This window comes from Castor canadensis, chromosome 10 (assembly GCF_047511655.1).
Source record: "Castor canadensis chromosome 10, mCasCan1.hap1v2, whole genome shotgun sequence".
Classification (NCBI taxonomy): Eukaryota; Metazoa; Chordata; class Mammalia; order Rodentia; family Castoridae; genus Castor; species Castor canadensis.
Genome location: NC_133395.1, coordinates 75,305,850 through 75,331,537, shown reverse-complemented (window position 1 = coordinate 75,331,537; position 25,688 = coordinate 75,305,850). Strand labels below are relative to the sequence as shown.

The following is a 25,688-nucleotide window of genomic DNA, read 5'->3' as shown; positions in this document are numbered from 1 at the left end:
TCACGTTGTTGTAAGAATGACCAGCTAGGCTTTTACATCCTAATTTGGAACTTCTGCACTGGGCTACTACCTTGTTAGCATCTTAAACCCTTACCTTCCACCTCTCCGAACACTTCTTAGAAAACTCTGAGAAGTTGACTGAAGCGTCGGGGTGCTTCTTCTTGTGCTCCTCCCGGCAAGTTTGCACGAAGAATGCATATGATGACATCTTGCCTCTCGGCTTCTTAGGATCTCCTTTGCCCATCTTTAGTTTTTTTCTAAAATAAAAATGGCTGATGTTAGCAATGAAATTATGACATTCAATAGCTTCAATGTTTAGGGAGTGAATAAAAACAAAGTGCTCGTTATTTAACAAGAGTAGTGACAACAACGTCCCATTACACCAGGCAAGAACATGGCATCATAGCCAATTCCTACAAGTGACCATGCCAAGGAAAATAAAAACAAAACAGAAAAACCTCAAAAACGTTCTGCTGTAGACACAGCACAGTCCTACATATACCTATCTGCCTGTTCTGTCCTGTATGAGCGCCTAGTCGGCCACTTGTTAAGTTTTAAATCTAAAAATCTATTTTTAACCAACAAAACCAAAGGCCAAAAAACCCCTAATGGTGCCAATTTATGGATTTGCGCTGCATAAGGAATGAATAAAGAAGCGCTTACGTGAGTAGATGCTCCCAAATTATAGACCTAAAATGCGCAAAAAAAAAAAAAAAAATCACAGTGCATCTAAAGTTTTACTAGCTGCTTAAAAAACGCCGGGTGGCCTCCAACTTTGCGGGGCGGGAGGCGCTCGGGCCGCGGGTGCGCGGGGCCGCCTGCGATCGCGGCGCCCCGAGGTGCGTGCGCTTCCGCGCTGACTCAACGCGTCCGGTCAGAAGTTTCTGCCCGTCAACAAGGACGAGGGACAAAAGCCACTCCTGCGGCAGCCGGCGCCCCCTCCCCCCGCCGCGATGCGTGAAAACTTGGGACGCCCGCGCGGGACACCCGCCCGCCCGCCCGCCACGTGCGCCCCCGCCACCGTCGCCCCCATTTTGTCAGCGCGGCGCAGGGAGAAGCCCCGCTCGAAATGGGGGCTGGCTCCGCCCGCGGCCGCCCGGGCCGGCGCACGGAATGGCCGCTGCGCGTCTTCCCCGCCTGCGCCGCCGCCGCCGCCGCGAGGCCGAGCGCGAACATGGCTCCTTCCCTTTGTGTGCGCGCGAGTGTGTGCGAGTGTGTGCGAGGGTGCGCGGCGGCGCGGGCGGGCGGGGCGCGCTGCGCTCGCCATGGCGGCCGGGGGAGGGGAGGGAGCGGAGCGGAGGGGGGAGGGGGAGGGGGCGCGCGCCGGCCTCCCCCCCCCCGCCCCTCCTCCTCCTCCCCCTTCCCTCCTCTCCCCTCCCCTCCCCTCCCCCCGGCGGCGGCCCGCCAGGCCCACCGCCGCCGCCGCTCCCCGTCTCCCTCCGCGCGGGCCGCGCGCCCCGCCGCCCCCGCACGCAGAACGTGGGGCTGTGAAAAGAGAGAGGAAAAAAAAAAAAAAAAAAAAAAGTTGCCTCGGAACTGCTGCGCCCAGCTCCCCCGCCCGCTCGCCCGCCTTGTTTTCTCTCCAGCCAGCAGCGCCGGGCCCGAGTCAGCCATGTTCCAGCGAGCGCAGCGGCGCCGCTCCCCCCGCCGCCGCCGCCGCCGCCGGCGCCGCGCCCGGGCCGCACGGGCCCCGCACCGCCGCCCCCGGCCCACCCGCGCCGCCCTCGCCCGCAGCGGCGCCCCGCCCGCCCCGCTGCCCGCCCGGCGCCCGGCTCGCTGCGGCGGCCGCCGATGCAGCCGGGAAGCACCGCCGCTGCCCGCCGCCGGCCCCGCCGCCCCGGCCGCGCTCCGCGCACGCCGCCCGCCCCAACGTTCGGCCCCGGGGTCGAAAACACATTAAAAAATTTTTTCGATTAAAAAAAATTTTTTTGCGCCAGTCAGCGCGGCCGCCGCGGCGGGTGGAAACTCGCGGGGCGCGGGGCTCGCGGCGCCTCGGGCAGCCCCAGGGCCAGGGCTCGGCGCAGGGCAGCGTCCCCGGCGCCCGGCTGAGGCTCGCTCCGTGCGCAGTTCCCCCCACGGTCCCCCCTCATTTGCCTTTGTGTGGAGCCTGACCCGCCGGCTCCCGGCCGCCGGGATCCGGCCGCCGCGCGGGCTGGGGAGCTGCCGGAGGCGCTTTCCCCGCCGCGGCGCTGCCTCAGACTCACCCTCAGCGAGGCACAGAGTCGCCCAGTGCCCGTCCGGCTCTCACTTGCCCCGGCGCTGTCTCTATGGAGCTCAATGTACTGCAATGGCTGTGAGAGCGGGAGCCAGACGCAGCCTCCTCACTCTCTCCGCTCTGTAACATTACTCTCCAGCCAGCGCGGCTCCTATTGGCTACCGCCAACTCACGGGGCTCGCTCATTGGCCCGATACCTCCCATTGTCCTGACCAGAGCCCGCTGGCTATTGGCTGTCTCCGGGGACACGTCATCAAGGATTGAAACAGCGCGCAAATCTGAATGTGTGTGTATGCCGGGCAAAGAGGCTGAGGCGGGAGAGGCAGAGGCAGAGGCAGCAGCTGCTACGGGAAAGCAGAGCTCTATGGTGTAAGTGTGCATGTGTCTAACCCAAGCCAGCCCCACTCCGGAGCGGCCGGCGGAGCGAAAAGGGCCTGGCTTTTCCCCAAGTGCCTCCAACTCCTCAGGCAAAAGAGACACCCACAGGCCTCCCCCCCCCTTCTTACCCCACACTCACGCCCAAAGCTGATGAGATAAGAGGCCCCGGCTTTTTAATAGACCTGCGAGAGTGGAGGTGATGGTAGGAGGTCCTGCCCTCCGAAAACCGGGGTCCCTGCCGGGGCAGAGGGGCGAGGGCAGCCGAGTGCCGGGCCCCCGCACAGCCCCGGGTTCCGTGTCCCTCGAGGTCCCTGCACGGCGGGGCTGGCCTGGGATCGCCCCGGCCCGGGCTGACGTGCCCCCTCGCCGGGCTCCGGGCAGCTGGAGGCCGGGACCCCCCGGCAGGCGCTCGGTTTCACCCTTTTTCTTGGTTTGATCGAGTTTCACCACGTCTAGAACTTTTTATTTCAGTACAAAGCCCCGCTTGAACTTCCTGGGAAGCAAACGATTATTCCGTGTAATTAAAGCACAGCAGTGGGTTTTGAGCTGGAGTCCTCCGTGGGAATGTGCGCGGGGACTGAGACCCCACGTCTTCTAACTGGTGTAGGCCACTGTGATGCTGTGTGTCCCTCCCATCACACCACTCAGGGCACCCGTGTACCTGCTCGCTCGAGGGTCACCAGCTCGGGGGCGTGTTGTCGCCCGAAGGACTGGGTGCGGGGCACACGGCCCGGCCGGCGTCCTAGACGCACCAGGCCCGCAGAGACGCCGGACGCCTCCCAGCTCCTCCGGTCCTTTGTGAGCCGTCCATCCACTCCGTTCAGGGGGGCGGGCCACCCCCTCTTCAGTTACGACAGACTTCCCCTTTTCTCACCCTCTCCTGGCATTTTATACACTTCTAAACCGACAGCCACCGTCAGCTGACGCACTCACCTTGTGTTGGTCTGACTTTTGTGCCCTTTCTCAGCCTCTGTAACCTAAGGTGTTTGTTCAGACTCACTAAGCTGCTTGAGGATCGGTTTGGATGGCCCTTCCTGGCCAATGGGTTTAGTGTTCACTCTCATTTTTAGAAAATACACTCCTGGCCTCAGGGATTACAGTCTTTGTGAGTTGGCAATGTTCTTCTGCGACGTGAAACCACCAGTGTTTTAACAGTAAAATATCTAAAATGAACCTTTATATTGTTATTTCACATACGCTTGATCCTCTGTATCCTTCTACTGATCACATTTTATACTTTCGGTGATCTACATGTTTCCTTCAGTGCTGTTTTATCTTATTGACCCCTTATAAAATATTCATGAGAATGGTTACTTTCAGTGACGTCCATGATAGTGAAATATGGCTGCCATCTGAACATGGCACTGTATTTTCCAGTATTTGCACTGGCATAGCCATCCACTCGACCAGTTGTCTATACCAGCTTAGTCCTGCCAAGGTAAGTGAATAGCCACAGAACAACAGGAGAGCAGTGAACTCATCAAGATTTCTATTTGGGCAGGACGGTGTGGTTACTTATAGGCACTGGGATTAAATAACCATGGGTTCAAATCCCAGCTCTGCTACTTTCTAGCTGCATGGTCTTTGCTTCAGTTCTCTCAGCTATACAATGGAGGTAACCGCAGGACTGTTATAAAGGTTGAACTTTTTTTTTTTTCCCCTAAGACGGGTCTTGTTATGAAGCCCAGACTGGCCTCAAATTCATGCCTCAGCCTTCTGAAGGATTGAACTTTTAAAATTTTTATTTTAGTTTTTGTTTTTGGCAGTACTAGGGTTTGAACTCAGGGCCTCATACTTCCACTTGAGCCACTCCGCCAGCCCACTTATTTTCTTTATGAAAAGGAGTTTTTGGTTGTTCTTTTGTGGTACTGGGCTTTGCACATGCTAAGCATCTGCTGTACCACTGAGCTACACCCCCAGCCCTGGCCTTTAAAAAAAAAAAAGATTTAAAGTTACGTTATTTAGACCCTTTCAGTACCATAATTTAGAAAACCTCAAGTGCAGCTAACCTTGAGATTTTCTTCATATTTTAATTTTAAATAAGGGCAAGTGGTTGAAAATCTAGTTAAGTTTGTGTTTGTTTATTTGTTTTTGTTTTTATCTTAACCTCAGGCAGCACTAATCTTCTTCTTTATTCCCAAGAGAACAGTGGCCATGTTAGAGACATGAGTTTACAAACCACTTGTAGACATTGCAGTTCTTATATTTGTTTTTCCATGGTGGGGGGGAAGGACATAAAAAGGCAAAACATTTAAAAATAAACCCTACAACTTCTAGCCATAATCTTGCAACCTTGATGTCCACTTATATAGAACTTTCCTTCTTCCACATGAATCATTAGCTACAAATAAATACATATTTTGCTTAGTTATTGGGTATTTTACCCTAAATTACAAAGTTATCTAATTGAAAAGGTGCACATTCTCTCTAGTGCCTAATTTAGCAAACTGAATTACAGATTTTCCTTAATATATTTTATGCTTTTTTTCTTTTTTCTTTTTGGTACTGGGGTTTGAACTCAGGGCTTCACGCTTACTAGGCAGGCCCTCTACTACTTGACCCACTCTGCCAGCCCATTTTGTGTTGCGTATTTTCGAGGTTGGGTCTCATGAACTTTTGTGCTAGCTGGCTTCAAACCATGATCTTCCTGATCTTTGCCTCTCAAGCAGGTAGGATTACAGATGTGAGCCATGGGTGCCCAGCTCTATGCCTTTTTCTTTTCTTTTTGAGACAGGGTCTTTCTGTTTAGCCAGGTTACCTCAAACTCTTGATTCTCCTGCCTTTGCCTCTCAAATGCTGGGATTATAGTTGTGAACCACTGTGCCAGCATTTACACCCTTTGTTGTTGTTTTGGTTTGACTATATTTTATTTGCACTATGAAAATCTCAGTACAGCTTAGAATTTGAGGTCCTGGTTCCTGGGTGGAGCCAAGCCCTCCGTCCTTCCTTGATTCCCCTCAGGATCAGTGAAATGCCTCTCTTTTGCAATCCCATAATATTCTGTATATTAATTACTGCACTCACAGCTGTAATTACCCAGTTATGTGTATCTCCACACTGTACCCCTTAAAGGCAAGGACTCAACCTTTGTATCCCAAGCACCTACTACAGTGTCTGACATATAGAGGCTACTCAAATTAAGTCTGTTAAGGGCTGGCAGAGTGGCTCAAGCAGTGGAGCACCTTGCTAAGCAAATGCAAGGCCCCGAGTTCAAACCCTAGTACCACCAAAAACAAAAAACAAGCCCCATCAAATTAAGTCTGTTGAGGCCAGGCACTGGTGGCTTACGCCTGTAATCCTAGCTACTCAGGAGGCAGACATCAGGAAGATTGTGGTTTGAAACCATCCCGGGCAAATAGTTACAAGACCCTATCTGGAAAAAAACCCATCACAAAAAAAGGATTGGCGTGTGGCTCAAGTGGTAGAGCACCTGCCTTGTTGAACCCCCAGTACTGGAAAGGAAGGAAGGAAAGAGTTCTTTTATTTTTTATTTTCTTTAATTTTTTTGGTGACACTGGGGTTTGAACCCAGGGCTCCGTGTTTCTAGGCAGGCGCTATTCCCACCTGAGCCACTCTGCCAGCAAAACATGAGTTCTTAAACACATACAGTCTTAGTTTTTACCAGTTGCCAACTAAGCCAAGGACTGCAGCAGTCCAAATAAGAATTTTTCACAGAAAACTGCAAAATGTCTGTTCACAGATTGCTTCCAATGAGCTTTGGAAATGTAACCCTACTGTTAGATGTAAGTCTTTTCATTAGCTGAGTGGACATTGATTCTTGTGTAGTATAATGCATGCTAAAAGCCGAGCACTAAATGGCTCACGCCTGTAATCCCAGCTACTTGGGAGACTGAGATCAGGAGGATCACAGTTTGTAGCCAGCCTGGGCAAATAGTTTTCAAGACCTCATCTCCAAAATAACCAAAGCAAAATGAACTGTAGCCATGGCTCAAGCAGTAGAGACCTGCTGTGCAAGCCCAAAGCCCTAAATTCAAACCCCAATCCCATCAAAAAAAAAAAAAATACTAAAGTCGACTATGTGAATTCTCTTGTCTCCTTTGCAAAAAAAGGGGCCAGTTTCTGAAAAAGAAGTAGAACAGTAGCCAGAGCATTTGATGAGGTCAAAAGACAACACCGGGTTAGGTGGCACAAGCCTGTAATCCCCATTTTCTGGAGGCTGAGATAGGAAGATTGCAAGTTCAACATCAACCTGAACTACATAGCGAGACCCTGTCTCAATAAAACAACAAATAGATCACACATATGCCTGTAATCCTAGCTACTCAGGCGGCAGAAATCAGATCATCATTTCAGATAGTTCTTGAGACCTTAAAAAGAGTAGTTCAAGTGGTAGAGTGCCTACCTAGCAAGTGTGTAGGTCCTGAGTTCAAACCCCAGTCCCACCAAGAAGAAAAATTACAAATACTGAAACCTGTTTTTTGGGGAGGGAGGTGGTGAAATAAAGCAGAGAGGAACACAGGAAGAGAGTACATTAAGGATTAGGGCTATAAATTATAGGGTTTGTTTTTTTCAATTTCTTTCCTTTTTATTTCCTTTCCTGCTTATATCATGGATAAACAACTATTGAAACGAGTTGAGGACTAGCAGAGTGGCTTAAGTGGTAGAGCACCTGCCTAGCAAGCATGATGCCCTGAGTTCAAACCCTAGTGCCGCCAAAACAAAACAAAACAAAAAACCAAACAAGAATTGAAATTACCTGTAAGTAAAGATTTCAAACTCTTGAAGTTATATGAATGAGTGTAATTAGCATCTATCCCCAATCTCAGTATGCTAACATTACTTTTCATGTATTCTTCTTCTTTCTTCCTTGTGACTTATAAAGACCCTATGGCATAGACCCAAAAATGGAAGAGAAAGATTAAAACAAGAGTTTGTGAACTCAGGCTCTGAGTTCTGGTCCCCTGCTTCAGTTGACCTCTGGTTACCAGTGAGGTCTTTGCTCAGCTTCCCCCAAACTCACTGAGAACTATTGCTACTGTCTTACCTAACTTGAATGGATGCTTCAGGACTAAATGATAGGCACAGGAGATGAGGAGGAGGGTGGGGTGGTATATTTGTCTGTGTTTGGGGAAACTGGGAGGCCTCCTGAGCTGTAAGTACTCCTGCCTCAGCATGGGTTCTCTGTCCAAGTGCAGCTTGTGTTGGGCAAATCAGTGTCTTCAGCTGTGGGTAGCATTGATGGCTGAAGTAGAGAACAGGGTATCTGATCTCGTTTATACCAACAATTTCTCAAGAATAGTTAGTACACAGTGGAATTTTATGCGGCCATGAAGAAGAACGAAATGTTATCATTCGCTGGTAAATGGATGAAATTGGAGAACATCATTCTGAGTGAGGTTAGCCTGGCCCAAAAGACCAAAAATCGTATGTTCTCCCTCATATGCGGACATTAGATCAAGGGCAAACACAACAAAGGGATTGGACTTTGAGCACATGATAAAAGCGAGAGCACACAAGGGAGATATGAGGATAGGTAAGACACCTAAAAAAGTAGATAGCATTTGTTGCCCTCAATGCAAAGAAACTAAAGCAGATACCTTAAAAGCAACTGAGGCCAATAGGAGAAGGGGACCAGGAACTAGAGAAAAGGTTAGATCAAGAAGAATTAACCTAGAAGGTAACACTCACGCACAGGAAATCAATGTGAGTCAATGCCCTGTATAGCTCTCCTTATCTCAACCAGCAAAAACCCTTGTTCCTTCCTATTATTGCTTATACTCTCTCTTCAACAAAATTAGAGATAAGGACAAAATAGTTTCAGCCGGGTATTGAGGGGGTTGAGGGGAGAGGGAGGGGGCGGAGTGAGTGGTAAGGGAGGGGGTGGGGGCAGGGGGGAGAAATGACCAAAGCATTGTATGCACATATGAATAATAAAAAAATAAAAATAAAAAAAACCCACTAGAAGGAAATATACATTAAAAGACAGAAAAAAAAAAAAGAATAGTAAGGGAGAAAATACCAGGGCTGGTGAGTGGCTCAAGTGCTAGAGCTCCTGCCTAGCAAGCATGAGGCCCTGAGTTCAAAACCTAGTACCACAGAAACAAAACAAAACTGGGCACCAGTGGCTCATGCCTGTAATCCTAGCTACTGAGGAGGCAGATCAGGAGGATTATGGTTCAAAGCCAGCCTCAGGCAAGTAGTTCACAAGACCCTATTTCGAAAATACCCAATGTAGGGCCAGTGGAATGGCTTAAGAGGTAGAACACCTGCCTAGCAAGCATGAAGCCCTGAGTTCAAATCCCAGTGCTGCCAATAAGGAACTTTTACATGTTTTACATGAATGTTTGTAACAGCATTACCTATAATAGACAAAAATTGAACAAAGGCCCTATATCTGTATAATTAAATATTATTGGACAGGCCTGGCTCCAGTGGCTCATGCCTGTAATCATAGCTACTTGAGGCAAAGATCAGGAGGATGGTGGTTCAAAGCCAACCACAGCAATAGTTCAAGAGACCCTGTTTTCAAAATACCCAATACATAAAAGGACTGGTAGAGTGGCTCACAGAGTAGAGCACCTGCATAGCAAGCTTGAGGCCCTGAGTTCAAACCCCAGTATGTATTGGACAATAAAGAGGAGTGAAGGACTGACACTACAACATGGATGGAACATTAAGCTAAGTGAAACGGACCAGACACAAAGGCTCCATATTATATGAATCTATTTATATGGAATGTGCAGAATATGCATTTTTGTGGGGAGGGGCGGTACTGGGGTTTGAACTTAGGGCTTCTAGCTTGCAAAGCAGGCGCTATAACACTTGAGACACATCTCCAGTCGATTTTGTTCTAGTTATTTGGGAGATGGGGTTTTGTGAATTATTCGCCTGGGGTTGGCTGAGACTCATAGTCCTCCTGACCTCAGCCTCCTAAGTAACTGGGATTACATGTATGAGCTACCAGTGCCTGGCCAAGAATAGGAAATCTTGTGAAGATGGAAAGTACACTAGTGGTGCCAGGGTTTTAGAGAGGCGGAGTGCCTGCTAATGGGTATGGGGGATCTTTTAGGGGATGATAGTATTCTAAACTTACATTGTAGTAATGGCTGACTGTGCCCTAAACCAGTGACTTGTATACTGTAAGTGGGTAAATTGTATGGTGTGTAAATTATATCTCAATAAAGCCATTTCTTAAAAGGAAATAAATGTCCTATGAGTGGTTTTGGTTAACCAAACAAAGAAAGCAAGGGACAAGGGAGTGCTGCCTACTTGCCAATTTTGCCCAGTTCCTTCCTGCTGTCCTGGTGTTTAACACCGTGGGAAAACAACGGCCCTCCTCTTCATTAGGTGGCAATTTCACCTACTATTGGGGTTATATATTTTGTGCTTAATGTGTTATTTGCTACAAAACAGTCATTCTTGGAGAGCTTGTTCTCTGGCTACTTTGGGAAGTTTTTCATGAGATCGTAGGGTGATGGTGAGAAGAAAGCTGAATGCAAACTTACAGCCTCTGGCCTGACCTGATCCATGTTTCCTTTGGTTAATATGGTGTTTTTAAAAGTTGGGATTTTTCACATTTAAAAAAAAAAATCCAGATATTTGGCTTCTTTTGAAAAAGCCAAAGTCTGATTTAGTTAAATGAAAGAGACCAGACACAAGCTTGCTCCATATCTTGGCAGGGCAGGGACCTTGCAGAGTGGAAAGTGGCTGCCTCCTTCTACTTCCTCTAGTTTGCCGTGGTCCCTGCCATTCCCTAAGTGCAAGGGCTGTCTGTACCTGACTTCTTACCTACTCATGTCTCTGGCTTGGCCAATAAGCTCACAACTCATGATGGTGAGCTGCAGTTCTACAGGTTCCACTTTTTCTTTGGCAGTGCAGGGGACCAAACCCATGGTTTGAACTCAGGGCCTCATGCTTGCTAGACAGGTGCTCTACCATGTGAGCCACTTCACCAGCCCTTTTTTATGATGGGTTTTTCTTTTTGTTTTTGAAATAGTGTCTGGAGAACTATTTGCCTGGACTGGCTTGGAACCATGATCCTTCTGATCTCTGCCTCTGGAGTAGCTAGGATCACAGGCAATCAGTGCCCAGCTCGCCCTGCAATTTTCTTGTTCAGAGATTTCTTTTAAGCTGGACCTGTAACACTAGCCCTTGAAGCTGAGGCAGGAAGATCTTGTGTTCAAAGCCAGCCCAGACTTACATAGTAAGACCCCATCTCAAAAAACAGGTGGAGTGGGTCAAGTAGTAGAGCACCTACTTTACAAACATGAAGCCCTGAGTTAAAACCCCAGTCTCACAAAAAAAAAAAAAAAAACAGATAGGTATGGGTGGTTCATCCTTATAATCCCAGCACTTGGGATGTGGAGGCAGGAGAACTGAATATTTTGAGGCTATCTTGGGGTTATTATATAGCAAGTTCAAGGTCAGTCTGAGCTGCCTCGAAAGACCATTTCTTAAAAACAAAAACAAAAAAAAGAAAAGAAAGGGAGGAAAAGAAAAAAAAAAAAAGCCAGAGTCCTTTTATGAGAAACACACATTGTCAGCACACAGCAGAGTGAGAAAATGCAGTAGAAGCTTCCCTCAGGTGAGTAATAGAACCATATTTGGTGACCTGCACTTGGAGATGAGAGTAGAGTTGTTATATTCAGCAGAGTGGTTGCTTTATAGCCCAGACAAGACTAGAAAACAGGCGTAATTTACGTTGTGTCTCCCACGTGCTAGGCACTATACATGGATCGCTTCATTAATTTCTCACAGCAATCCTATGAGACCAGAATGCTTCTCTTTATTTTACAGGGAATGCTAAAGAGAGTGGGAGGGATCCCTTAAGTCATCCAAGATCACACACAGCTAGTGAGAGGGACAGTATTGACCCAGTTTTGACTCCAAAGTTAGTGTTTTCTCCACTAGGCTGCATGATCTTGCAGCTATTAGCCTAGCTAATAAGATAAGAAATGTGTAACATTTCTCCACCCAAATATGCCTCATATCTCCATGGGAATCCTGACACAAGTGTGGAATGCACAGTTTACAGCCTTGGCCTTCAAGGTATTTGAATAGGACCCACACGGTTTCCGTGTATGTAATTTGAAACACAATCATGAAGCAATACCGTTATTGTGATGGACTCTGATTTTTGCTTTGATATTTTCAAGTTACTTTCTGACCCATCAGTACGCTCTGCAGTTGCAGAAGGCTGGATTAAAGCAATAGTAAAGAAACCTGGTCGGTTTCCTGTCCTGGGAAGCACCAGGCCTAACTGACGTGCACAGGTGCTGAGCTGATTGAATGGACAGACAGGAGCGGGCAGGGGAGATGCCCAATACCACGGCCAGAAGCCAGGCTCCTGGGCAGACAGGGAGGCTGCTGTCAGCCTGGGCAGATCCGCAGCCCAGAGAAAACTGAAAACAGGAAGGGGAAGCACCTTGCTCTACCAGGGAGGCTCAAGACAAAAACAGGTGGCCAAGGCAAGGGACCTCCAAGAAACTCGAAGAAGATTCCCAGAAGCCTAAGTGAGAAATCCCAGCATTTCTTCAGATGCCTTCTTCACCTTGGATTTGCCTCTAGCCAGAGTCAGAGGGCAGCAGTATAGGGGTCCATCTGCTCATAGGGAGCTTAACTAGCTGGTACCAAGCAAGGTACCAGGCATTTTTGTTTAAACACACCAAGTAGCCTGAGCCCCAATGGCTCATGCCTGTAATCCTAGCTACTCAGGAGGCAGAGATCAGGAGGATCAAGGTTCAAAACAAGCCCAGGCAAATAGTTCACAAGACACTATCTTGAAAAAAACCATCATAAAAAAGGGCTGGTGGAGTGGCTCAAGTAGTAAGAGTGTCTGCTTTGAGTTCAAACCCTAGCACTGCATAAAAAACCAAAACAAAAAAGACACCGAGTAAACACAAAACAAACTGAAAACCAAACCCACAAAAAGGACTGCCCAGTGGGAAAACATTTGCCTAGCCTGTGCAAGCAAGGCCATGGGTTTTATCCTCAGCACCACAAAAACAAAAAGCAAAACAGAAAAACCACTGAACGCCCATAGTGGGAGATAGGTGACTGCCAGCTGGTCTTGTTATTCATCAAGATGTTAGTGGAAAGCAGGGCAAGGTGGTGCACTTCACACCTGTAATCCCAGCTAGTAGGGAGGCAGCAATCAGGAGGATCAAGGTTCAAGGCCAGTCTGGACAAAAAGTTAGTGAGACCCTATCCCCCCAAAAATGCTGGGCATAGTGAGTACAATTATAATCCAAGCTACACAGGAGCTATAAGTAGGATCTCAGTCCAGGCCACTCTAGGCAAAAACAAAAACATGAGACTCTCTCTCCTTTTTGCAGTATTGGGTTTTGAACTCAGGGCCTCACACTTGGCTTAGGCAGGCACTCTACCATTGAGCCACTCTGCCAGCCTGAAACCTTATCTCAAGAATAACCAATGCAGGAGTCTCTTGCTTTTACCTTCTGTGTGTCAGGAGGTTCTTCTTTCTCCCTGCTTTGCTCTGCTTTACTAATTAAACCTTTGAGGGGTGACTGGGGAAATAATAATAACCTAGCTGGGTGTCGGTAGCTCCTGCCTGTAATCCTGGCTACTTGGGAGGCTGAGATCAGGAGGACAGCCAATCCAGGCAGAGTTCTGTTTTTTATTTTATTTTATTTCTTTTTTTTTTATGGTACTGGGGTCTGAAGTTGTGGCCTCACACTTGCTAGGCAGATACCTTACCACTTGAGCTACTCCACCAGCCCTCTGGGCAAATAGTTCTTGAGACCATCTCCAAAATAACCAGAACAAAATGGATTGGAGCACTCAAGCAATAAAGCATCTGCTTTGCAAGTACAAAGCCCTGAGTTCAAACTCCAGTCCCAACAAACAAACAAAACAAACAAAGCAAAAAGTGTCAGAGGCATAGCCTAAGTGATCAAGTGCCTGCCTAGCAAGTTCAAGACCTGGAGTTCAAACCCCACGTCTCACCTCCCTGAAAAAAGGTGTTAGTGTGGTGGGGGGACCAACTAAACACTTGCTTGCTTTTTTAACAGGTTGCTGTTGATCCTTGCTCTGAGGTTTCCTTTTGACTTCCAAGAACGGAAATGAGGAAGTAGGAAGGAGATAGAATGGTTTTGTATATTCTAACATAAGTATTACCAGCAAATGGGTACCTTTACAAACACAACTCTGCCTAAAACCATTCCTGGCGTTGGACCAGTGATTTTGCATCTAGAAATTTTTCAGAAACAATCAGTAATTAGTAAAAAGCTGAAAAAATGTTGGTTACAGCATTATTTGTAACATGTAAACAACCTAGATGGCCAATGAAAGGAACCTGGTTAAATAAATTTTGGTCTGTCTTTTTTTGTTTTTGTTTGCTGGGGTCTTGCTATATTGCCTAGGCTGGTCTTCAACTCCTGGATTCAAGTGACCCTCCTACCTTAACTTCCTGGAGACTGGAATGACAGGTGCTGGCTGCTATTTAATCTATTTATTTATTTTTGCTACTAGGGTTTGAACTCAGGGCCTCATGCTCGTCAGACAGGTGCTTAACCACTTGAGCCACTCCACCAGCCCTTTTTTGTGTTGGGTATTTTTGAAATACCCAACTATTTGCCCAGGGCTGGCTTTAAATCATATCCTCTTGATCTCTGCCTCCTGAGTAGCTAGGACTACAGGCATGAGCCACTGGTGCCCAGCTTTTTGTTTTTTTGTTTGTTTCAGCATTGGAGATGGGACCCATGGCTTATTCATGCTAGGCAAGCCCTCTACTACTTAGCTGTGTACCCCAGCCATAGTCATTTTTATAGATTAGTGTTATAAATACTAAATTTAATGGTATACAAAATTATACACAAGCTCTTATCAGGAGAAAAACTATTTTCAGTAACACTTCTGATTTGGGGGAGAAAAATGTGTGAGTGTGAATGCAAAAAAGAATGAAAGGACATAGTAAAGAACATTAATAGCTAGCCTGGCATGGTGATACATGCCTGTAATCTCAGCAGTAGGCTGGCTGAGACAGAAGGATCTAGAGTTCAAGGCAGCCTGAGTTACAGAGTGACTCAAAAACAACAAACAGACAAACAAAAAGTTAATCATATTTATTTCTAGTGAAGGGAGAGTTATGAACTCTCTTCACATATGTGACGAGTTCTGCCTAGTACATAATATAAATCCCTTACAACACTGTCAGCCATCAACAGATGTTGGATGTTTGTTTTAGGTTATTTTAAAACTGGTATTATACTTTTTCTAGTACATACAACTTCATTGCTTAAAAACTTTCCATCTAATCACATTTACTTCCAAATTAAGTACAAAATCTGCCTGGTTTTCTAACACAGTGAAATTCCTGTCTGGCTTCCCTCCTCACAGCCCTCGCAGTTGCCATCAGAATTCAGAATGGACCTTGTACTTTCCTGCCTGAGTCCTGGTCAAGCTGTTTCTTTGGTTTATAATGTCCTTCCCCTACCTCTGCTGCTAAAGTCCAACCTGCCCTTTTCAACTTCTCTGACCTTCACAATTGCCAGCTCAATGAGCTCTCTTTTATTTCTGAATTCTCTGTCACTCTTGTTTGTACCTTTCTATGACTTTTATGGTATTATAAATAGAATGACAACACATTATTGCTTCTTTACTATATAAATATCTCACATGGTTCTTGTTTGTTTCTCCAGTGGGGTTTTATTTTTGGCATTACTGGAGTTTGAACTGAGGGCCTCATGCTTGCTAGGCAGGTGCTCTCCCACTTGAGCTACTCCACCAGCTCTGTTTTATGTTGAGTATTTCTGAGACAGGGTTTCAAGAACTATTTGCCTGGGCTGGCTTTGAACCATGATCCTTCTGCTTTGTGCCTCCTAAGTAGCTAGGATTATAGGTGGGAGCCACCGGCGCCCAGCGTTTCTCCAGTGTTCTTGCTTACCATGGGTGTTCAAGAACCGTTCACTAAATGTAAAGATAATTGTCAGTTTTCTGTGTCACACCTATCATACTGTTTGATATTTGACATTCTGGGTTCCCATCCCTTCTAGCATGCTGGCCTTAGTGACACAGAGCAAAACATCACATTGTCATTTTTGCTGGTCAAACTCAGTCGATACCAGCAACTCCATTCATGTGGCTCAATTTTATTTAGGTCAGTCCCGACTCAGGTGACGTGGGGCAATGTTGCTGTATTAACTTGATTTTCTTTTTGACTTTTTACTGTGTGAAATGTTATACTTCATAAACTCATAAATGTATTTATATATCAATTTACGTATCGTATCGAAATCTTTATAGTCAAAGCAGTAACACTAGGTTTCTTTCTTTCTTTTTTTTTTGTGGTTCTGGGGATCAGGTACTGTACCACTGAGCTATATGCCCAGCCTTTGGTCTTTTGAAACAGGTCTCACTAAGTAGCCCAGGCTGACCTGCAACTCATGATCCTCCCATCTCTCCCTCTGGAGTTCTGGGATTACAGGTGTGTACCACCATGCTCAGCTCTGCTGTCATTTTCTCTTCTTTATGAATCTATCTATTATAGAAAGTCTCAGAATGCTCTGGATTTCTGTTCTCCTCTCTGGGGAGACCTTCTCTCTGAGGAAAGTTGTGTATGCAAGGTGGGACACTGGGGTTTCCCATTTGTTTCCTGATGATGCCCCACAGTCTGGTGGCCTTGGCATGGCAACAGCACTCTGAGTTTCTGCATTTTGGGGGCCACCCCTACTGACTCACCAAATGCCTCACCTGTGTTGTGTTGTAAATTGGAGTCCCTCATCTTTTTTTTTTTTTTTTGCAGTATTGGGGTTTGAACTCAGGACCTCACAGTTTCTAGGCAGACATTCTACTACTTGAGCCACTCCTCTACCCCTGTAATATTTCTTTCTTTCTTTTCTTTTTCCCCCTCATCCTAAAAGTGTGTTTAAAATGTTCTCCCCAAAATACTTTAGTCCCTCCCAGACAAATATTTATCTTGGTTTTTGCAGATTTTTACAGCTTGCTTTTCTTTTTTTTCAGTGGTGCTGGGGCTAGAACCCATGGCCTCACACATTCTAGATGAACTCTCTACTACGGAGCTAAACTTCAGCCCAATACTGACACAGCTTTGAGAGCTCTCTTGGCTGTTCAGCCCCTTGGCTTTTTTTTCTCCTGGGAGAAGTCCTCTACAGAATTGAGGACTGCATTTCCACTTCCATGTCATTTTTTAAAATGTTAAACAAACAAAACCAAAACCCCCAAACAACATAACAAACTCTTTCCCACATCCTGGTCTCTGGCAGACAGTTACAGTTGGTAGGATGAGGACGGTGAGGAATGTGGTTAAGGTCCTACTTAAGGGTTGGGAAACTTAGTGGGTTTGGGGGTTTTGTTTGCTTTTGTTTTATTCGTTGTTTTTTGGTGAGACGGGTTTGAACTCAGGGCCTCACGATTGCTAGGCAGGCAATATATTACTTGAGCCACTCCACCAGCCCCTAATAATTGGCCTGGCACTGGTGGCTCTCGCCTGTAATCCTAGCTACTCAGGAAGCAGAGATCAAGAGAATTGGAGGTTCAAAGCCAGCCCTGGGCAAATAATTCTTAAGAACCCTATCTTGAAAAAAAATCACAAAAAAAGGGCTGGTAGAATCACTCAAAGTGTAGGCCCTGAGTTCAAGTCCCAGAAATGCAAAACTGCAAAAAAGCAGAGAATTTTTGCACAGTGACACAAGTGCAGATGTGTCACTACACAGATGACAGGCCTGCATTAAAGAAGGAATGCCCATGCACTTGAGGATCTGCTGACTGAGGGGCCTTAGGAAAGGGAGGAATCAATGACATTCCAGTTTGGGGTCAGGCATTTGAGCTAGAGGGCACCCATCAGAGGCTTGAATGGTGAGCGAATGCCTGATTCTCATGGCCACCTTAAAGTGGTGCCAAGTTACTAAGTCCTGAAGAACTGAGAATGAGGAGCGACCATCCTTGGAGGGGGCAGGGGTTCTGTGCTGGCCTGGCTCACTCAAGTTTGAGTGTGGAGTCCTGGGGTGCTTCTGCTCAGCTGCATTCTCTGACCTGTCAGCTTTCCATTATGACAGTTTCTCCTCAGTCATTGGTAAAGAATGTCACTTTTTTTTTTTTTCATTTCTCACAGTGACCCCTGAAGGAGATGGTACTGCACGATTTTGCTACCACTGTCATTTGGCTTCCTTTGTAGTACATCTTTTTATTGTTGGTTTTATATCAAAGCTGAAAACAGAAAGGAGACATACATACAAGGTGTCAGAACTAGATTTTGGGCCAGTTAGAGTGGAATTTGGACCACTAGTTGGTAGGCTGAGGTAACCTAACCTTTCCCTCTATAAAAGAAGAAAAATATCATTCACTCATAGAGCTGTTGTGAGGGTGGGAATGAGCAAAGAACTGGTGATGCCTAGATGGTAAAAGGCCAAAAAAATGTTAGTTTCTGTCCTTACCCTCCCCCTGCCACCACCAGGGACAAAGGACACTATCTTGTCACTCTACAAGGAAACTCTCTACTGCCCTTTCCTCTACTATCTTACTTCTTCCCATTGTCTTTTTTTCTTTCTTTTTTTTTTTGCAGCTCTGGGGTTTGAACTCAGGACCTCACACTTGTTAGGCAAGTACTCTACCACTTGAGCCATTATACCAGCTCTTTTTGTGATTTTTTTTTTTTTTTTTTTTGTGATGGGTTTTTTGAGATAGGGTCTCAAGAACTATTTGCCCTGGCTGGCTTTGCCAACACCTGAGTAGCTAGGCTTACAGGCGTGAGTTACACAGCTGGGACTGGGGTTTTAACTCAGGGCTTCAGATTTGCAAAGCAGGCGCTCTGCTGCTTGAGCCACACTTGAGTCTTGTTTTTTGTTTTGCTTTTATTTCTCAATGGAAGGAAGAGAACAGAAAAGAGAGGAGAGGAAGGGAAGCAGATCTGAATTGCATTAGGACTGTTTCCAAGTAAGTGAGAGTTTTGCCTGGCAGAGTACCTTTGAATATCTGGCCTCAGTTGTGTTTCAACTGCAGATGTTAACATGTGCGACAATAAGAAGTGTCCAGATGGCTTACTGAAGACTAAGGGTACATGAAGAGAGCCGGTACATCAGACTATAAGTAAGACAGTGACTTCTGGATCTTCCCAAGCTGTCCTTTTCCCTGAACACCAGCCTTACGTAACAGGTCTGAATGGTACCTCTCAGTGGAGGGGGTCATCTTGTCATGGAGGTAGTGAATGTTTGGGGTCCCTCGGACTGACTGCCTCACCTGCTCAATCTCTGTCCTTAAATGTAATAGATCTCAGCTGTAGTAGGATTGGCATTTTCTTTTTTCTTTTTTTTTTTTTGGTGGTTACTGGGGTTTGAACTCAAGGCCTCATGCTTGCTAGGCAGGTGCTCTGGCACTTGAGCCACTCTGCCAGCCCTGGCATTTTCTTTAGAAAAATACCTGTTTTCTTAATCCATCAGCTTCTGAAATATGAATGCCAGTTCTTCTTTTTACTTCTTCTGCAGTTCAATACAGGGATTGAACTCAGGGCCTTGTACTTGCTAAGCAGGTGCCCTATCACTTAAGCCATGCAGGCAACCCAGTAATTCTTGCATTTAGAGTTTCTTAGGGTACCTTTCTCAGATGTCAGATAGATTCAGGGAACATTTTTGAATGGAACACTTTTTTACACACAGGCTTCTGTTTCTGCAACCTTCCTTCCCTTCTTGGTATTCTTTTCTGCTGTTGCTTTAGCTGTGCTTCATTGGGGTTCTTTTGCTCCATCAAGAAATCCCTTGGTGGGCTGGCAGAGTGGCTCTAGTGGTAGAGTGCCCACCTTGCAAGCATGAGGCTATGAGTTCAAACCCAGTGCTGCTGAGGCAGGTGAAATCAGGGACTCATATTAAAAGACCATTGCATCTTAGATAACCATGCTTTAGCTCAGGAACCATACTCACCTGGCTGGGAACCACCCATACCCATCTCCACTCATTGATTATTGGTGGGGAACCTCCTCCCCTTCCCATAGGTCATCGTAAGCTTTAAAAGCACAGGAAGAGCAGAAACACGTTCTCTCGGCTTCTGGCTTCCACCTGGGCCTCATCATGCTTCCCTTTGTATTTCTCTTCCTTAAATTTTAATAAATTCCCTTTTCACCCATTTTCCATGTGGATTCTTTCTGGTGGGATACAAAGAATTTGGAAGTCTTCTGATCACAGACTGCACCAGCGCCATTAACACTGCCAAAAACAAAACAAAAAGGAAAGAAATCCCTTGGAAGGTTCAAGTCCATACACTGAAGAATGCATAGTGACATAAAAATATCCTTTGAATCTTCCAATTGTGGTTAATAAACATATATGCCATCTGGAAGACAACTGGTTACATCCAATACTGAGGTCAGGACATACTTTCTACCCAGGAGGCATTTACATTTATTTCTCCTCCTCCTCCTCTTGTTCCCCGCCCCCCACCACCACCCCTTGAGACAGGGTCTCCAGGGAATCACCATCCTGTCTCTACCTCCCAAATGCTGGGATTACAGGCATGTACCACTGTGCCCAGACTTGTATTTGTTTCTTAATAAAGCCGAAAGAAAACAAGAGAAAGAAGATTTAAGAGATTAGTATCACTTCTTTTAAAAAGATAGGGAACCATAGAGATAGTTTCACAAAAAAAAAAAAAACCACTCTTCTGCTCGAGATGAGACTATTGATTTTCTTAGTTACTATTTTTCTCTGAAGTGCTGAGATAAGTGCCTTTTGATGCTTGGACTTGAGAAAAACTCGTTCCCAAAGCCACTTGGCTCCTCTAAATCCCAGGAACTGGGTACTTTAGGGACCATGTCTGCAAAGCTGGAACCAATGTTGGCAGAGGAGGACTGGGAGCGCAGGGGGTGGTGAAAGGGGGAGAAGAGAGAGGAGGAGAAGGCAGAGACAGTGCTTGGAGCAACAGCCATGATGAGAGCCACCAGGGTTCAGGAGAGCAGGTCCTGACTGGGGTGTTACTGGTGACCTTCCTGAGCTCCACCCCGGGAGCCCCCATTCTCACTGTTTTATGCAAATTGAAACTGGTCTTGTCTAAATCTAAAACCTAGACTGGGGGCTGGCGGAATGGCTCAAGTTCCCACCTAGCAAGGCCTTGAGTTCAAACTCCAGTACTGCCCCTCTCCCCTGCCAAAAAAAAGAAAACTAAAAAAAAATAAAACCTAGACTGATTTTCTTGAATCCAAAGAGCACACATCTTGGTGTGAAAGTGAATATTCTACACAGAAGGGCGATCCATTTTGAGGGAGTGTCTGAACTTTTGTGATGTCTGGCATGGTAGAAAATCATGTTTTAATTTCAAAAAGCATCTTTGTTGCTACACATATGCCACCATTTAGAACCCTAGTGTTAAAAAACAGAACAAAATCCAGTGTTGCTGGGCACAGTGGCTTATGCCTGTAACCTGTTATCCCAGCACATGACAGACTGAGGCAGGGGGATTGTGAGTTCGAGGCCAGCCTAGACTCCATGAGACCCCGTCTCACAAAACAAAGACAGCAGATGTGTAATCAGTAAAGTTGAAGCAAAGGAGGGAGGACGAGGAAGTTAATTGTCATAAAAAGAACAGGTAGCAGGGCGCCAGTGGCTCACACCTGTAATCCTAGCTACTCAGGAGGCAGAGATTAGGAGGATTGTGGTTGGAAGCCAGCTTGGGCAAACAGTTTGTGAGACCCTATCTTGAGAATACTAACACAAGAAAGGCTGGGGGAGTGGCTCAAGGTGCAGGCCCTGAGTTCAAGCCCTGGTACCACAAAAAAAAAAAAAAAAAACCAGGTATGGTGGGGCTAAGATGGTAGAATGCTTGACTATCAAGTGCAAGATCCTGGGTTCAAACCCCAGGACCACCAAAAAGAAAAAATGAAGCAGGTAGGATGACACTACATGCCTAGAAATGGTTGAATTCCTTAGAACTGAACAAAGTATTTTAGGGATAGCTATGTGGAAAATACCAGCTTATAAAAGCTTTTTTTTTTTCTTTTTTTGTGGTGCTGGGGATCAAATTTAGGTTCTTGTGCATGCTAGGGAAGCACTCTACCACTGAGCTACATCCCCAGCCCTGACATTTAAAAGTACTATTTCGTCTTTTTTTTTTTTTTTTGGCAGTACTGGAATTTGAACTCAGAGCCTCATGCTTGGCAGGCAGGCGCTCTACCCCTTGAGCCACGCCTCCAGCCCACCATTTACTCTTTACTACCCTATTGAGTTGTTTGGAGAAGATTCATGGAATTTTAAACACAGCTATAGTAAAGTCAGGCTTCCCAGTTTCAGATGAGCTCTCCTTTACAACAGGAGAGGCATCCTGGGAGACCCTGAGGATGGTGCCCCAAAGACAGCAACTCAGGGTGCAGCTGCCATCCTAAGGCCACTGGACTGTGGGCATCAGCAGAAACAAATGGGAAACCCCACTGAAGGTACTGGGATTCAGACAGGGCTAAGGCAGCTGTCACCTGATGGCAGTGCTAAAACTTGACCCCATGATTCCTGAGTGTTAATGCTCTTCCCATCAGATTATTAATTCCAAAATAATGCAAGCTATGATAGAGATCCAAAATAGAGAGGCTGGGGATAAGGCTAGATAAACAGTGTGTCCTCAAGACAAGCCAGGAAGGTTGTGTGGTCCTACCTTAAAAGCTTGAGATGGACATGGTAGAACCATGTTCTCTCACAAAGTAGCCCTCTGACAGTGGTCAGAGGCAGGAAGCTGGCCTGAAGACATATGGATCCAAACTCACTTGGGTTTCTTACTCAGAGCGCTATTCCCTGGAACTCAAATAACCCATAGGCCACAGGGGCAGTGCACACGCCAGTCCATGGGCCACATTCCCTTCCAGGATGGCTGTCTGAGCCAATTCCAGTCACTCTAGAAATGCTGAGGGCAATGGCGTTTCCAACTCGTAGTGGCTGAGTTGGGGAGCAGCTGTCATTGGAAGTGGTGTGGGTTATGGGAGGAATGCACCCAGAGAATCCCCCAACTGCCAGTCACCCTGCATGGGGCTGCCCAGGAAAGCTGCCTCCTGATACTGCAGAACAAGAGCAAGAAGCAGCAGAGGAACCTGTCAGACAGGCCAGGCCAGGCAGCCCTGGGCGCTGGAGGCCTCCCACTGCTAGAGGAAGCTTAATGCTCTTCCTTCCCAGCTGAGGGTAGGACCTGAGAGCAGAGCGAACAGGACGCCTATTTGCCAAGACCTCCGGGGAAGTGCTGCAGAGGGAGCAAACTCGAGCTACACAGCTTTGAACTGGTGGGGGTGGCGGGGGGCGGGGGACATCCAGATGCTTACAAGACACAATCACGGGAAGAAAAGGAAGTGGCTCAGATACTGGCCACTGCAGAGGTGCACAGTACAGGGACCGGATGCCAGATGTCAGCTGCAAGAGGGGAGGAACAAAAGCCTCATTCCACCTTGTTCTTCACGCCAGTCTTTTTGTCTGTGGGTCTTTTTTTGTTTTGGGAGACATGATCTGGTTATTGTAGTTTAGGCTGGCCTCGAACTTGTCATCCTTCTGCTGACATGTAATATTTTTTGCCTTAACAACTTGAAATGTCTAGCCTTTTCCCACCAGTTCAGCTGCATCTTCTTGTTAAACTAAAGTCATATAACTCAGGCGTTCATTTTATATACTTTAAAACAGTTTTTTTAAGTGCCTGGAAATTAGCTATCCAGTTTGTAGGGCTGAGTTAGTGATCTTTCTAAAGGAGTGTCAAATCCAGCAGGTGCTAAACCCATACCCTAACTTCTCTCAAAAATGTATGTAAACAGCAGGTGTAAATGATGCCTATAATCCCAAGGACTTGGGAGGCAGAGTTCAAAGCCACACTCTGTCTCAAAAACAAAATACAAACAAAAGGGTTGAGGGTGTGCTTCAAGTGATAGAGCACTTGCCTAGCATGCTGCGGCCCTGGGTTCAATCCCCAGTACTGCAGAAGAAAAAAAGAAAATATTTAGATTCCACAGCAATAAACAGAAAGAGAAACTATTCTTCCCCAACCTTGTTTCTGAATACTTGCTATAGAGAATGTTTACACTGAATGTTCACGTCCAACCTTCTGTCTAATTATTTCAATTTAGGCCCTCTTAAGATATTGTCATATGTATATGTGTGTGTATATACATGTATGTGTGTATGTAAAAAATGTTTTCCATAACTGGAAAAGTTGACGACTGCCCAGAATCACATCAAGCCAAATGGATGCAATTCAAGTGCTATCTATTCATTATCACTTCTTTCTCTCTCTCTCTCTTTTTTTTTTAATTTTGGTAGGATTGGGGTTTGAACTTAGGGCTTCGTGCTTGCAAAGCAGGCACTCTACCACTTGAGCCACACTTCCAGTTCATTTTGCTCTGGTTATTTTGGAGATGGGGTCTTGTGAACTATTTCCCGGGGCTGTCCTCAAATTTCGATCCTCTCAAGTAGCTAGGATTACAGGCTTGAGCCACCAGTGATCATTACTGTTTCCTGATCTATTACCCTCTTAGTAATTCTGATCCATTTCTTAATGCTGTTATAATAACTTTCTTAGCATCCAAATTAGAAAGTAAGAACCATGCTGGAAAGGGTTTTTGTTCACATTTCAGTGACAGCGTCACATTTCATTGTTTTTCTATTATTTGAAGCTTACCAATAGGGTGTAATCGGTGTCCATCTTGGAGATCATTTGGTCTATAAGCCATTCAAGGGATAAATTTGCACACACAACATGGCTGGGTCCAATAAAGTTTATGCAACAATTTTGTAACTCTTTAAAGACTTTGGCAAAATGTTTTTCCCTCAATTTTAAATCATTGTTTTGTAAGGAAAACTTAATTAGAAAAAAGTGTTTCTTTTCTGACAAGTGCAGGCCCCTCCATTGAGCCAATAAAGAATTTGTTTGAAAATAATTCACGGTTTCTAGAACTACTAAGAGTATAATTTTTTCCCTTTAATTAGTAGCTTAGAATTTTTTTTTAACCAATGCCAAATGCAATGTGAGCTCAAGTTTTTTAGTTCAGTTCTAAACTTAGAACCCGTGATTTTCAAGTGGGTTCTAAATTTGGCAAAATATTTTCTCCCTGCCATAGTAGCTGGTGTTTTCCCATTCTTAAGGGTTCATTTGGCTTATTTTCTAAGCCAGCATTACTGTTTTTCTTTACTTCTTAATAATTATTTCCATTTCCCCTGTGTGGAATACCAAATATAATGTAGCCTCTTTTAGATCATAAAATAAAATAGATATACCAGCTTTTTTGAAAGAAAAGCGGAAAAATGGAAAGAGAAAAAAAAAAACCTCATTCAGTTTGCTTCTTTCCTACCCTCAAAGATAAAAATGTACTGCACACTTTAGAGCTCAGGGTACACAAAGTTTCTATGTATGTTGTAGAAATCAGGTCTCAAATTGGGGCTGGTGGTTCATGCCTGTAATCCTAGCTACTCAGGAGGCAGAGATGATCAGGATGATCGAGATTTGAAGCCAGCCTGGGCAAATAGTTTGTGAGACCCTATCTCGGGTCGAGGGGTGGGGTGGGATCACAAAAAAGGGCTGGTGGAGTGGCTCAAGGTGTAGGCCCTGAGTTCAAGCCCCAGAACCATAAAAATAAATAAATAAATAATAACACCCAACACAAAACAGGGCTAGTGGAGTGGCTCAAGTGGTAGAGTGCCTGCCTAGCAAGCATGAGTGAGGCCTTGAGTTCAAACCCCAGCGCCACTAAAAAAAAAAGAAAAATCAATCACAATTCAGTTCTGATACTTTTTTCCTGCAACCCTCTGCATGAATACAAAGGAGTCCAGCCCTTCCCTGAGGAGAGCATGTGTGAACAGTGTCCCACTCAGTCCTCACTTAAAGACAGTGCCAGCTCTCACTTTCTGCTCTTTGCCAGAGGGTGAAGTGGGCCCCTCTTAGATGAAGACAGAAAGACGAAGTGCTGCGTGCGTAACTTGGGAGATGCAGAGCTCAGGCCAGTGAGCAAGGGACATCGGTCTTTTGAGAGGAATTCTGCTGCTAGTGCGTACAGCCACTTCCTCATCCCGCAAGATGCTGGGGGAAAGACACCAGCTTTTTCCTCAAAACACGGGCAACTGAGCCGGGTGCTGGTGGCTCACGCCTATAATCCTGCTTACTCAGGAGGCACAGATCAGGAGGATCATGGTTCAAAGCCAGCCCAGGCAAATAGTTC

At 45.9% G+C, this 25,688-nt stretch overlaps 1 protein-coding gene across 3 annotated transcripts in view; it reads right to left on the bottom strand.

The window, feature by feature from the left end:
- Positions 1-25,688, bottom strand: part of Hmgb1 (high mobility group box 1) — a 123,200-nt gene that overhangs the window by 2,413 nt on the left and 95,099 nt on the right. The window contains exons 1-2 of one of the 3 annotated variants that reach the window (XM_020175191.2): positions 2,205-2,361; positions 95-257 (exon numbers count right to left, since the gene is read on the bottom strand). In XM_020175191.2, the coding sequence (XP_020030780.1) occupies positions 95-244 (150 nt within the window). In that variant the 5' untranslated portion in view covers positions 245-257; positions 2,205-2,361. Of the gene's footprint in view, positions 1-94; positions 258-663; positions 949-2,204; positions 2,362-25,688 lie in introns of those variants that run through there. The other 2 variants (XM_020175190.2, XM_074043611.1) reach the window with 2 other exon arrangements.